At 48.9% G+C, this 12,833-nt stretch overlaps 1 protein-coding gene across 3 annotated transcripts in view; it reads left to right on the top strand.

The window, feature by feature from the left end:
- The window catches only part of SIL1 (SIL1 nucleotide exchange factor), a 54,901-nt gene extending 54,432 nt beyond the window's left edge, over nt 1-469 (top strand). For all 3 annotated transcript variants that reach the window (XM_072348133.1, XM_072348136.1, XM_072348134.1), the window contains exon 8: nt 329-469. In XM_072348133.1, coding sequence (XP_072204234.1) covers nt 329-454 — 126 coding nt within the window. In that variant the 3' untranslated portion in view covers nt 455-469. The remainder of the gene's footprint in view (nt 1-328) is intronic.
- Nucleotides 470-12,833: the final 12,364 nt, after the last annotated feature.

The following is a 12,833-nucleotide window of genomic DNA, read 5'->3' as shown; positions in this document are numbered from 1 at the left end:
TGTGACATCACTGGGCTCCCTGCACTCCCAAAGCACGTGCCGAGGGAAGTCTGGATGGTTAATCCGAGTGTCAGCAATGCCTTCTGCATTGGATAATAGCCACCTGCCATCAGACACATGATGTCCATTGCTCACTGGCAGCACTGTATGAAACACCCGCCACGATTGCTCCGTTAATGTGGAATTGCTTTTAAGGCTCAGAGCTGGTGGGACGGGCAGGGACGGGGAGCTGATGCTCTTTCTGAAACAAAGCGCTCCTGGAGAACTGCTGAACTGGCTCTGCAGGCCTGCGGCCGTTCTGTGCTGACAGGGATCTGCTCTCCCCCAGGTGGACAACGCAAAGGATTTCCTCTCCATGGGCGGACTGCGGCTGGTGATCGAGGGCCTGAACAGCACAGAGGCCGTCCTGAAGGAGCACGCTGCCTTTGTACTGGGAGCTGCACTCTCCAGGTGAGCTCTGTCCCCCAGACCAGGTGTGCCAGGTGCTTCTCAGCCCTCTGGTTTATTTCCCACAGCCAGAGCTGGCAACTTTTCTCCTCCTGCAATGCCCAAATTTCCTCTTCCCCCACCCGGCCTTTTCCTCGCAGCCCTTTGCTTCCCCCAGGCTTCCCTTCAGTGCATCCTCATCCTGCTCATTAGACTTAGCCAGAAGTAATTCAGCATGGGAACTGGTGGCTTTTTTCTCTGAGCTCATTTTTGCACAATCCAAGGGGAATAGTACCGCCTCTCCTCCTTTCCCCTTAGCAACCCTTTGAGAGGGAAGATTTTGAGGATGATGCAGTTATGATCGCCCCAAGAACTCCTTTCTCCTTCCTATTCCTTGCTCCTGGGCTGCTTCAGGACAGTGAGATGCTGATTTCAGAAACGTAGCAACTCTCATGATCTCTGAAGGTTTTGTTCTTAGCCCTGGGGACACGTGCCTCTGACCTACAGGCGTAACCTACAGGGTTTCAGTTGGGCACAGGGTTACAGATGGATCTGAAGGATTCTTGTCATTCACTACAGGATGGCTGTTGCCCAGAGGAGTTGCTCAGGCTGCCTGGTGCCACCTGGGAATGTGCACCACTCAGGTTTGCCGTGTGGGCAGAAAGGGGGTTGTGTTGGTGCTCGTTTTGTTTGATGGCTCTCTGGGCTTTTCCCCGTGTGTGTATGTGTTGTGCATTCATCTGAGACTTCAGAAATGCACTGGATGGACCCAAACTTCAAGGTCAGAAGCTCAGGCTGAAGATTGAAAGTCAGGGCCATTATATCTGCTTATTTCTATGCCTAAAAATACGATCGCTTTCTCCGCCATTATAAATTTTTTATCGCTTAGTCTAATATATGGTCTACAGATCTACATTTCTTTTGCAATCTTATATACAATGCAATTGGTCTTCAGCATGTGTAAAGTAATGTGGCTTCAGTGACAGCAGCAGGTGCCCTGATTTACACCAGGAAATGATCCAGCTCGTGGTTCGAAGCAGAGCTTTGACTCACTGATCACCATAAGATTCATTCCTTCACTTCAGAAATGCAGACCTGCCCTTCCTATGCCAGCATGCATTAATATTTGAAACAACATTATCATCTTTTCCTTAGGATCTTTAATGGCATGTGGATGTTTAATTATGTTTCATAAAGAGAAAAGTCATGCAGGGGCTCTGGAAGCATTTAAAGAAAACCTACAAGACATAAAGGGACTATTGAATCCTGCCTTCCCTGGCTTAACTAATGTGACATTATCAGGACTCGAGAAATTAATTGTCTGACGATATGAGCATGTAGCGGCGGCTGACGAAACTAATGCCTCGCATGGTGTTCCTCAATTAGAAGTGCCTTTCTTTGGACAGAAACTGTACTTCTCCAACACGACAATGTGAAAATAGAACTTTGGAAACTTTGAAGCCTTTTTTTTCTTTAAAGGATATTCTGACAGATGGTAATTTTTAGTGGTTCAGATGAAGTATTGTCTGAGAGCTCGGTTCCAGAATGGGAGGGAATATTATGCCTGGGTTTTGAATTTGCTTTTTTCTCCTTGCTGTGCTGTGCTTAAGCTTTCTCAGTAGACACCTACATGCCAACTCATCTGCTTTGTGCTGGCTGCTTAATTTGTTTGTTCGTACAATTTCTCAGGTTACTCTGTGCTCTGTTTTAGCTGCCAGGGGCATTTCAAGTACTTAATGCCAAGCAATTTGGGTTGTGTTTTGTTCTTTGAAGGGGTTGTTATTCCTTTCTTTCCCCCAGAGCTGTTCCTAATGGCCTCAGTCAGGCTGTAGGAATTGTCTTGAAGTGCCTGGAGGAGCAGCATGCTGGGCTGTGTGTGGGGCTGTGAGCTGTGCTCACCTGCTGGGACCAGGTCCTGTGCTGGATGTCCGGGCACTGAAGGGGCAGCAGTGCTCACAGCCACCTGCTGCCTGCTTGGCCATCTCCCAGAGCAGCTCGCTTGGCTCAGCTCAGGGGTTTCAAGCTAAGCAGACCTTCCCCCCATTGTAGCAGCTCCTCAGCCAGCCTGGGATGGCTGGAACTCCTTCTGTAGCCGAATCTGGAGAAGGGAGCATTACCTGTGCTGTTGTGAATAGTCAGCTTGTGTTAGGCCCCAGAAAAAGCACAGGGCTCTGAGTGGTCTCAGACCTCACTGAGTCAGAGCCAGAACTTGTAAAAAAATAATAATAATATTCGGGTTTTCTTCAGGCATTCTTTGTCCCGGACTGTTCAGGTGGGACTGTTCAGGGTGTGAAGCTGGTGAGGGATGGGGCAGCCAGGTGCATCACCCTGATCTTGCTCCGCTGTACAGAGACTTTGGAGCCGCGTTCTCATACAGAGTCCAGTGATTTCCCAAGTTCACAGACTAAAACCAAAACCTGATTTCTGTCCTCAGACTTGGAACTTTCTCAGTGCCGAGTGAGCTGCTGCAGGGTGAGCAGGAGTTGGAGATTTCTCCCCTTGCTTTGGTCATGGTTTCAGTGCGGATTTAAGTGCAGTTGCTGTAGGATGGGTGGCAGTGCTGCATCAGGCTGTGTCCCTGGAGCTGCCTGCAGTCCGGTTGAGTTCTGGCTCAGATCTGAAAACCCAGTTGGGAGAACATGGTTTTCAGGTATCTGCAACTGCAGCCCTGGGGCCGTGCACCTGTGCAAGGCACCGAATCAGCAAAGGAAGGAGGAGGCAGAGGGCACGGCAGGGGCAGAAGGATCTGGCTCCCAGAGCAAGGAGTCGCAGAGTCTGCATGCCTGGGTGTTGCTGGGACGGATGCTGTCCTCCAGGTGTCCATCTGCCTCTGTTTGTGAGCCTCCCTCTTGGAAGAGGGTGACCTGGTACGAAAGAAATCAACATTTCACCTCTTGTTTCTCTTCTACGTCCTTCATTTTTGACACTTGGGGTTTAATCGCCGCGTTTGTGACCAAATCAAACATGGTTCCATCTGGCAGAGCTCTCTGAGCGCCGCCCTTATTGCAACTCTGCAGCCTCATCACAGCCTCGCTGTTCTTAAACCTTTAACAAAATGTTTTCCATCCAGCAGTTTACAAAAGTAAACTTCATTGGAACAATCCTCGAGTGCTCTGATTGCAAATAAAAGTTAAATGCACTAACAAAAATAATTGCCAGGCATGTGGGGTTGTACATTTAGGTATCCATAATTCACTAACAGAATATGCCAATACACAACATTATCTGGATTTTCAGTGATTGCATTAGCATAAAAGCACGTTAGCGTGTATCCAGCGGTACTAACATTGAAATATATATAAAGTATAAAATATTAAGATAGGGCGTTTTGGAGGCAAGTGAAACTACTGTCTGTAAAACGTTGCTGCGTGTTTCTGAAGGTTTCTGCAGTGTCTTGGGGTGGCAATCAGCATTCGCACCATTGGGTCCAGACATTGCAAAAATGTCAATGTTTTATGCAAAGAGGAGCTATATTAAGCTAAAAAGATTGCTGATGAGAGAAGTGTCTTCTGATGTCCTCTGAGCTATTTACAGGCAGCATCTTCCTTTGTTCGCAGCACTGCCGGGCCTCTGCAATTTGTATCGAGATGTTTCACAGGGCTGGAAATGTTAGCCAGCACGGATTATGTTTCTGATTAAAGCCTCAGTTTTTACAAACTTTACCGCCAGGAAACGTTTTTCCACACCAATAATTTGGACATTTTAATATTTTGTAATAAAAGGATTTTTGTAATCCGTTTAAAAGGGGAACGGTAATTTTATGTCAAACGCCTTCTTGAAGCTTTATCCCAAACGCTCCCCATATGCTTAGGGGTGAATTAGAGGTGAGGATGGAGAGAAGCTAAGCCATGCAACCTGTGAGGCAAAGAGAAGCAGTTGGTATTTTGGGGGGAGAGGCAGACCGGGCAAAAAGGGAGGAAGGAGCCACGTGAGGAGCCAGGCCTGCAGTTCTGCTTGAGTTACGTGGCTGCAGACAGGGTGTCAAAGCTGTTCTCTGAGCTGGTGTTTGCTGTGTGTCCCGGCAGGATGCTGGGCAGTCCCATCTCAGCTTCTTAAGCCGGGAGACCTTTCAGCGAGCCCACATCTTGCTGTTCCCCATTTTGGCTCGGTGAAGTCTTGGGAGCAAACTCATCACAGCTGGTAGTCTGAGCTTGTAACAGCCTTTAAGTTTCCTAGGGATATGTCATGTCAGCCCATTGCTTCTCTTACCCGTTTGGTTTGAGATTATTAATCCCTTAAACTACAACCATGTGCATCACAAATATCCCAGCAGCCGTTGTTCCCCTCCCTGGCCCCAAGGTGTGTTTCAGGCTCGCTCAGGTGCACATGTATTGCCCAGCACCACAATGTGCTGCTGTTTCCAGTTTGGCTTCTGATTCCTCATCTTCTTTTCTTTGGGGTCTGGGCTGGGGAGATGCTGCCTCACATCCCTGCTGTGTGTGCATTCGGAGGTGCCTGTTGTGCGGTGTATGGCTGCTGTGCTGTGTCAGAGCAGCGCTGGCTCCTTCCAGGGTATCTTTGTCAGAGGAAAATGTTCCCACCAGATTTAATGGTTTTGAGTTCAGTTTGACCTCGCCGTGGAACCGGTTGATGCTTACTGCTGTGTGATGTTTAGGCCCAGTGTTAAGCAATAAAACTCAGGAAAAGTGAAATTAACGACCTTGACTCAGTTCTGTCTCATCAGGACATAAGAATGTCCGGGCAGCAAAATACATACAGTTAGCTTAACAAGTGCTGTCCCTACCCATTTATTTCAAATCCATCTTCATGTTTGTCCCGTCCTCCTCTGGATTCTCTTCTTACACCCTACAATCTTTTCCCATCTCTTTATTCATTTTCACTGTTTGCTTCAGTGGCCTTGTTTGACAACTGTGTGCTTGGCACCTCTCAGACGCGGTAATTCTCGCTCGACTCCCTGCCCACTGGTAATTTCCTGCTTTGTAGGTTCTCTTCTATTTTGATTTGAACTCCTGACTTGTGTGGAGTTAGCAGCCTCGCTGCACTTAATTTCAAATTAATTTGATTGGGTCGCATCAATTTTTTTTCAGCAGCGATAATGAACTCAACCTATTTAGCCTTTCCCCATTATAAATAACCTTAACAAAAACTGCGGTGTGGTGTAAAACCGTGTTTCATCATCATGGTTAATTACGTGGAAGAATCAATCCCTCAACATTTTTCAGCGTCTGAAATGTAACAAGGAAGTGTGATTAACAATTATATGGTAAACTGCCATCCTTGTCCTCTCAGGAAGGCAGGGAGAGCAGACCCCGGGAGAAAAATCTAGAATCAAAGGTTTGCTTCTGTTTGCATTTTCCTGAGTGCTTTGGCAGGTTAAATGCTGGTTAAATGCTGCCTAAATGCTGGTTAAATGCTGCCTAAATGCTGCTTTCTGGGAGCTGGCCGGGTGCAGCTCAGCTGGACGTCTGGGACATCTCAGCCTGCCCCACAGGGGTTGTTTTCAAGGTGTGTTTCATTTCTGTTAGATGTGGGAAGTTTTCAGGTGTTTACCACATCCAGGGGTTTGGGTTGGGTTGCAAAGCTGGATGGATGGGAGAGAGGAGGAAGGAGGCTCCGAAGTGTAAGTTCAGTTGCTGATGGCTGAAATCAAAGTGACTGACCATAGCTCCAACAGTGAGAAAACCTGCAGCTTTCCTCCCAGCATCACTCAGCTTTGCTCTTTCTAGACTCAGACAGGACTGGAGTATCCTCAGTCCCAGGTGCGTTTGCTCACTGCACTGGGGCTCAGCCTGGGTGATGCATGTGATCCCATCCCCACATCCCTCAGCAGGAGGTGAGGACCCAGAGCCACCCATGGCCTGGGGATGGCCTGCCCTGAAGGCGCAGCCCTCAGCAGGGAGGCAGTGATACAACCTGTGGAAAGAACTCATCACAGCCAGGTCCCGCGTTACGTAAAACAAGCTGCTCCTATCTTCTCCCATTCAGTAAATGCACAAGGCGTGCTTTCTGCTAAAGTAGTTGAGTTATTGTGGTTTACATTTAAAATATGCATTCGGACTGGTTACCTAACCACTTTCTGCACAAGCCAGTGTTTCATCACTGGACACAACATCTATTCTGTTGTCACTGCAGCCACTGTTTATTCATCATCCATGCTCTCTATTTATCCTTTCTACTACAGCCTCCGTGCTCAGTTAATGGCTTTATGAGCTTCAAAGATTTTCCTACATAACACCTACATTATTACATTATTTTCCTGACCTGCACTGACTTTTCCACATTGCATGTTCCCTGCATTCCCTCCAAGTAATAGGTGCAAAAAGCTCCACAAAGAAGAGGCATGTGTGTCTACTCTTTAATCACACTGTGCAAGAGGCTGTAGCAGCCCCTCGTTAATGTGTTTTTAGAAGGGAGGTTGAAAAAGTGCTTTGAATAGAACAAAGAAACAAAAAAATGGAAGGGGGACCAACAATGGGAGCAGGAAATGCAGGATCTAGCCTCAATTATGTACCTGCACTGAGTAGTGTTTGGGGCAGACAGAACTGACCCAACCACTATATCGGTGGTTTAAGCATGTATAGGAAGATCTGGATCCATCCCTTTCTTGCAGGGCTTGCTATGTGCACCCTCCTACCTTTTTCCTGATCGCTGCTTTTGTTGCATTTAATTGCTGTCAGTCTCTGTGCTGCCAGCATCCATAGGCAGATCTGTCCAGGTTTGGTTTGCAGTGTGAGTGCTAAAGGCAGACTCAGGCTTTCAGTGGGGACTTGGGGACCTGCTTGTAGCTCTTGCGGGGATCCAGCCAGCAGCTGCAGGCTCTCACAGCATTGGGGCTGGCCTTGGCCTGTGCTGGCTGAGGAGCCACCAATGCTCAGCATGTGACCTTGTTCCCAGGCTGGCATCTTCCAGCCTGCCTGTTTTCCAGTTACAGTGTTTTGATAAAGTTTTTCCTCTTGTGTCTGCTCAGATGCCTTCCGATTCATTGCAATAGTTGGTTATTCATCCACAAAGACAGTTCCTCGGGTCTTCTACCAGATTGCTTCCAACCTCAGCCCCTTCAAGGCTCTCCACGTGTTTGCACAGGGTAATGTTCTGCCAAGAGAAAAAACAACAGCTTACTGGAAATTATCTTTTTCTGAAGAAACTCATCATCGCTGCTGACTGCTTGCTTCTTCCCTCAGGTGCTGACGTTCTGCATCTTCTTGTGAGCCGGGTTTTGATCTGTATTTTAGATGATCCTATTTCTGCTTAAAAGAAAATGTCCGTCGGAGGCCCTCGAGCTGCCTCGTGTGCTTTGGAAGGGCTGAGTGGCTGGGCTGGCTGGGAAGCTGGGCACAGCTCTCAGCCTCCTGGGGGGCAGCCCCTTTCCCACACCTTGAAGCCATCACCCACGTTTGAGAGATGTTACCGCTGCCCCTTGACACCCCTGTGTGAGATCTGAATAGATTTGAAAACTAATTTGCTTCTCTGTACGTCACTCGTCCTTTCTGCTGCATTTAATGAGTTTCTGAGGCAGTGCAGCCACTTCCAGAAGGCAGCCGTCAAAGGGCCGCGTCCCCACCTCCGTCAGAGTCCTGCAGCACGCTGCGCTCCTCGCACATTCTAACTAGTGCTGCCTCCTGCATCTCTCATGGAACGCATTGTATGATGTCTTGCAGCTGTACTTTGCAGATTAGCTCTCCTTTATCAGTGTTCAGAATGACCTGGAAATAGGCGACAGGAAAGAGAAGGAACTCCTGCAGCATTTGGATGGTGTTAGCAGGAGCACGTGGGACATGTGGGTCGTGGTGGAGGTCCCGTCCCTCACACTGCTCCTCCCCACGTTCACGACTCTTTCTCAGCCATTCCTGCCCAGATGTTTGATTCTGTTTGTTGCCCTGTGCATTTTGAGCATCCTTGCATATGTCTCGCCTGTCACAGACTCAGGATCACCTCTTTGCTTGGGAGAGAAATGATGGTGCCGGCGGGCACAGCTCCACCGTGGCTGTTGGGAGGCCATTCATCCTTGACTCCATCTGCTGAGATCAATAATGAGAGCTGCTGCTTTGTATGAACCACCAGATCAACATAGGAATTGCCTTATTAATGCAGATGTGTGGTCTGTCTGGTCAGCACGCACCTGTGGCTGCAGTCAGCGCAGGTAGGAGCAAAAAGCTTGAGGTGGTGATGGTACAGTGAAATGCAGATGAGGTTCCCTTGCCTTAAGCAGCTAAAAACTGCCGTAGGTGATGAGATGCAAGGGTTCTTGTTTTTTTACTCTATTTCTGTCGATGTGACAGAATTTAAAAGGGTTTCTGGATTCTGGTGCATGCCTGGTGCAGCAGGGGGCTGACTGCAGGAATCCGCCGGTCGGCTGCTGCACACGTGAGCCCTCTGATCTCCCTCTGCAAGCTTCTTGCCTCCCATTGGAAGCGGGCTGCCTTGCCTTCCCATCCCTGCTCTTGTCGTGAGAGCCCATAAACAGGGCACTGGTGTGTTCGTGTGTCTCTCACTAAGCAGGAATTCACCTGTGATGTTTCCCGAATTAATACCTTGCCACTCTTCTTATTTAACAAGATCATTTTCTCAAGCTGAAAACGGTAACTACCCTGAAATTTTCTTTCTGAAAGATGCTTTTTCTTCTCAGGCACTTTATATTGAAATCTGTCTTAATTTCAGTTCAGCTAGTTTGTGAAAACACACAATGCAGCAGTATCAGTCCCTGAAGGAATAAAGACAGATGGAGCCCAAAATGGGCTTGGCATTGTGATTGAGTGAATCCTTCCAGAGTTGCAGGGAACCAGAGCTTGGTCCTGCCCAGTCAGGGTCCTGAGATCAGGTCAGTGGGTGAGGAGCCCCGTATGACAACAACCACTGATGTCTCTTGTGGGCTTCATCCCCTGTTGTTCCCCTCCAAGTGATCTGACATGGCTGCTGCTGCTGCATGCTGCTGGAAGAGGGCCTGAGAGCTGGCAGAGCTGTGCCAGCGATGGGTGGAAGAACCAAAGGGTGTAACAGGGTCCCTGGTGCGTGATGACGTGCGTTAGTAACAAGCTGCTATTTCTGGTCCCGAGCTTCCCACAGCTGTGCTTTCACTGATGGCTCTTGTGTGGCTGTGGTGATGGAGAGCAGAGGGGGAAGGCTTTGGAGGTGCTCCAACAAACTTGGGAACGTGGAGGTGCAGAGGCAGAGTGTGGTTCGTGTGTGGTGAGGGCTTCTTTGCCTATGAGATGCGGAGGGTTCATCTGAAAGGGAGCAATAGAGAAGTACAGGGTGGTGTTGTCTGGGCTGGTATTAGCATTAGCAGATGTGTTTGGATTCACACACTTCTGGAGCTTTTCTCACCTAACTGCTGGAAAGGAGAAAGAAGAAGTGTTGCAGAAAGGACGTCTCTGCCTGGTCTAATGGGATCAAGGTGTCCCCATGCAAATCAGCCATACAGCTCAGACCACGCAAGCATGGGCAGCGAGCTCTCAGCAGCTTTGGCAATGGGGAGAAGCAGTGAGTGAAGGGTGAGTTGCTTTGGCCAGAACAGGGCAGCACACAAGGTTGTGTCTGCCTGGAAAGGGTGCCAAGGGGACAGCTGAGCACAGTGCTGGCACCCCAGGGCATGGCCTCATTTCCCACCCCATGGCTTGCAGCTGTCCCTGTGCACAGGACTGTGGGTTGTGCTGGCACAGGGCACATCACCATGGAGGATTTTGGATGCCTCCACCCTGACCAGTTGAATGAGGCAGAGAGTTTTACGATAATTTTATGAAGGATTTAGTGTAGAATGCTGATGTTGCCCACAATAGCCATGGTTTAGTGTGTGCACAGTGGGCAAAGAGATGGATGAGGAGTAGCTTCCACGGATGTACATCAGCTGGGAAGAAGAGAGCAGAGGGACATAACATCTCTTCTGGCCAACCAGAGCAGTCTTCCCCAGCTCCTGGTATGCTCTCCTGCAGTGCTTCTAGGTTAAGAATGCAAATAGGACCTCGCTAATTGTCCTAATGAGTGGGAGGGCTGCTGCAAATGAGCTGAAATTGCCAATCAATAGAGAGTTGAGCAAACAGGTGGAGCATCTAGCCTGGCACCTCGCAGAACATCCATAGTTCATTTATTCTGACAAGTGCAATTGAGGTTTTGTTATTCCCGACACCCTCTAAGCACAGCAGGAAACAGTGTGTTTTGTAAAGGGAGGGAGGGTGTGTGGTGTGAGCTTTCTCTGCAGGACCAGGAAGTCTCAGAGAAGTTGTAGGGGGCTGTTGTGGATTTTCCCTTTTTCCCTTGGGGACTTTGTGGGTTGCAGAGCAGCGGATGGTGGATTAGTGGATCAGGAATTAGAAATGCATTTTTCATTTTCCTGTTACACACTAATGAACCGACAAATTTAATTTCTTTAAATCCAGCTGCTTTAGCTCAAATAAGTGAAGTCTTTTTCTGTCTCTTTTGGTAACCTCAGAAAAGCCTGAATCGAGATCTCCTTGGGCATCACGTCACAGAGATGCAGTTATTTGTCTTCAGCCTGTTGCTGTTATGAAAGTGGAGTCTGTTTGCAGGAGAAGAGATCATCGCCCGTGGGTGTTGCTGCGTGGGGCTGTAGGCAGAGCTCCGTGGTGGGCTGCAGCTCCTCCAGCAGCCTGTTAGCACAGCCAGGTGACCTGAGCCTGCAGGAGCAGCGTGGCAGAGCCTGGTGGCTCTGGTTTCGTATCTCCAGCCAACTTAGGCAGCCCTCTGGTTGCTCCTTGCATGCACATCTTTCTGACAAGCAGTGCTACTGCTCTGCATGGAACAGCATGGGTTGTTGGCTGTCTCCAGGTGAGATGTGCTCGGCTCACACCTCTGCATTTCTCCTGTGCTTAAGCTCATGTTTGTGAACGAAGCTAAGGTGTATTGCACTAGTTGGGTCCCAGTGTGCAGCTGTGCTGTTCTGCAGGCCCTGTGGGATGCACCTCCCTACCCAAATTTGTGCCAGGGTAACACAGAGCAGTAAAAGGCATTTGTGTCATTAAATGCCTGACAAGCTGCACTGTGGGACCTGATCTACAGGGGGAAACCAGCTCTATTGTTACCCAGACACATTTTGGAGCTTTAAGTGAGATTTAAACAAAGCAGCCTTGGCTTTTTGGAGCAGGCTTTGTTCGTTCACTTTGTGATCTTGAAAGTGGGTCTGAAGTGCAGCTTGGTGCCAGCACCCAGCAGTGCTGTGGGCTCATGCCCACTCCCAGCTCCATGCCTGGAGGTTTGCAGTGGGAGCACATGGCTGAGCACAGTGCTGGGGTGTCACAGCTCCCCAATGCTGATGGAGGGCCCTGGGGCTTTGCTCTCCATATCTTGATTAACAATTAACTTGATGGAACTGGGAAGTGCATCTCATTTCTCCACCCAAGCTGACAGATGAGGATATGTGTTTCTTGGTTTATTGCTGTGCCTTATTATAGCCTATTTATGATTGATTGAAAAGCAGAGGCTTTCGATAAAGAGAGACCTTTAATCTCCTGGCAGAGATGAGTGTGTTTCCCTTCAGGAAGCACTCAGTCTTTGCTGCTTTCTCTAACCCACTCTTTAAACCTGAACCTGGCAGAGACCAGAAAGAAGGCAGGATCAAAGCAAAAATAATTGGGATCGCTGGCTTCTGTGGGCAGTTTAAACCCATTATTCCTACTCACTAACTAGTTATTCCTAAATAACTCTTGCTAGAGACAATTCAGCAGTTGCGGCATCTTCTTGATAAAAAGCACTCAAATGTAATAACCATGGCAACAGTTGCTGAGGGCCGGCCACGGCGAGGGACAGAGCTGGGTTTTCTAAAGGACAGCAGACCCAACTTCACCAAAAAGTGACTGTGATGCTCCAAGGGGACAATGTATGGTGAGCTCTGTGTGCCAGACACTGGTCTCGTGGGGACCCATCTGTGTGCTCTGTCCTGGGGATGTGGTTTGCCTCAGTGCAGCTGGTAGGAAGCTGTGCTTCATCCGTGGTGGTGCATTCCCTTCCAAATGAAGGGGGGGTTTGTTACCTGAAATCAGAGGAAACACAAGGATAGTCAATCAGGAGAGGCCAGGAAGGCAACTTCAGGAGGAGGCACAACCTCCTGTCCCAAAGTCACAGCTGTCTGCCCTGGGTAAGGCTGCACCTTTCTGCTTGTTTCTGGTGCCCTGGGATGCAAAGAGCTGCTCTCTAAGAGCCAGTCCAGCCCAAACCTCCGAGCTTGCACTTGGACTCCAGAGGCTGCTTTCATTCTGGGTAGATTCAGCATTCACCACCTTTCTGTAGATCCTGCCCTCGTTGCTAGGCAGCAGAATTAAGGTAAGGAAAGTACCTTGATCAACTGAGTCACTTCTTTGAGTTTCAAGAGGATTCAATTGCATGAGGTGCTCCATGTCTTGTGAAAAAGTTCCCTTGTCCTTCCCAGGCAAGAAAGGGATGAGAAGGCAGGCAGGCTGTGGAAGGTGGCCGGTGGGTCCTGCTCTTTGTGTGTG

The sequence above is a fragment of the Excalfactoria chinensis genome, chromosome 13 (genome assembly GCF_039878825.1).
Source record: "Excalfactoria chinensis isolate bCotChi1 chromosome 13, bCotChi1.hap2, whole genome shotgun sequence".
Lineage (NCBI taxonomy): Eukaryota > Metazoa > Chordata > Aves > Galliformes > Phasianidae > Excalfactoria > Excalfactoria chinensis.
This window is presented reverse-complemented; position numbering and strand designations above follow the sequence as displayed.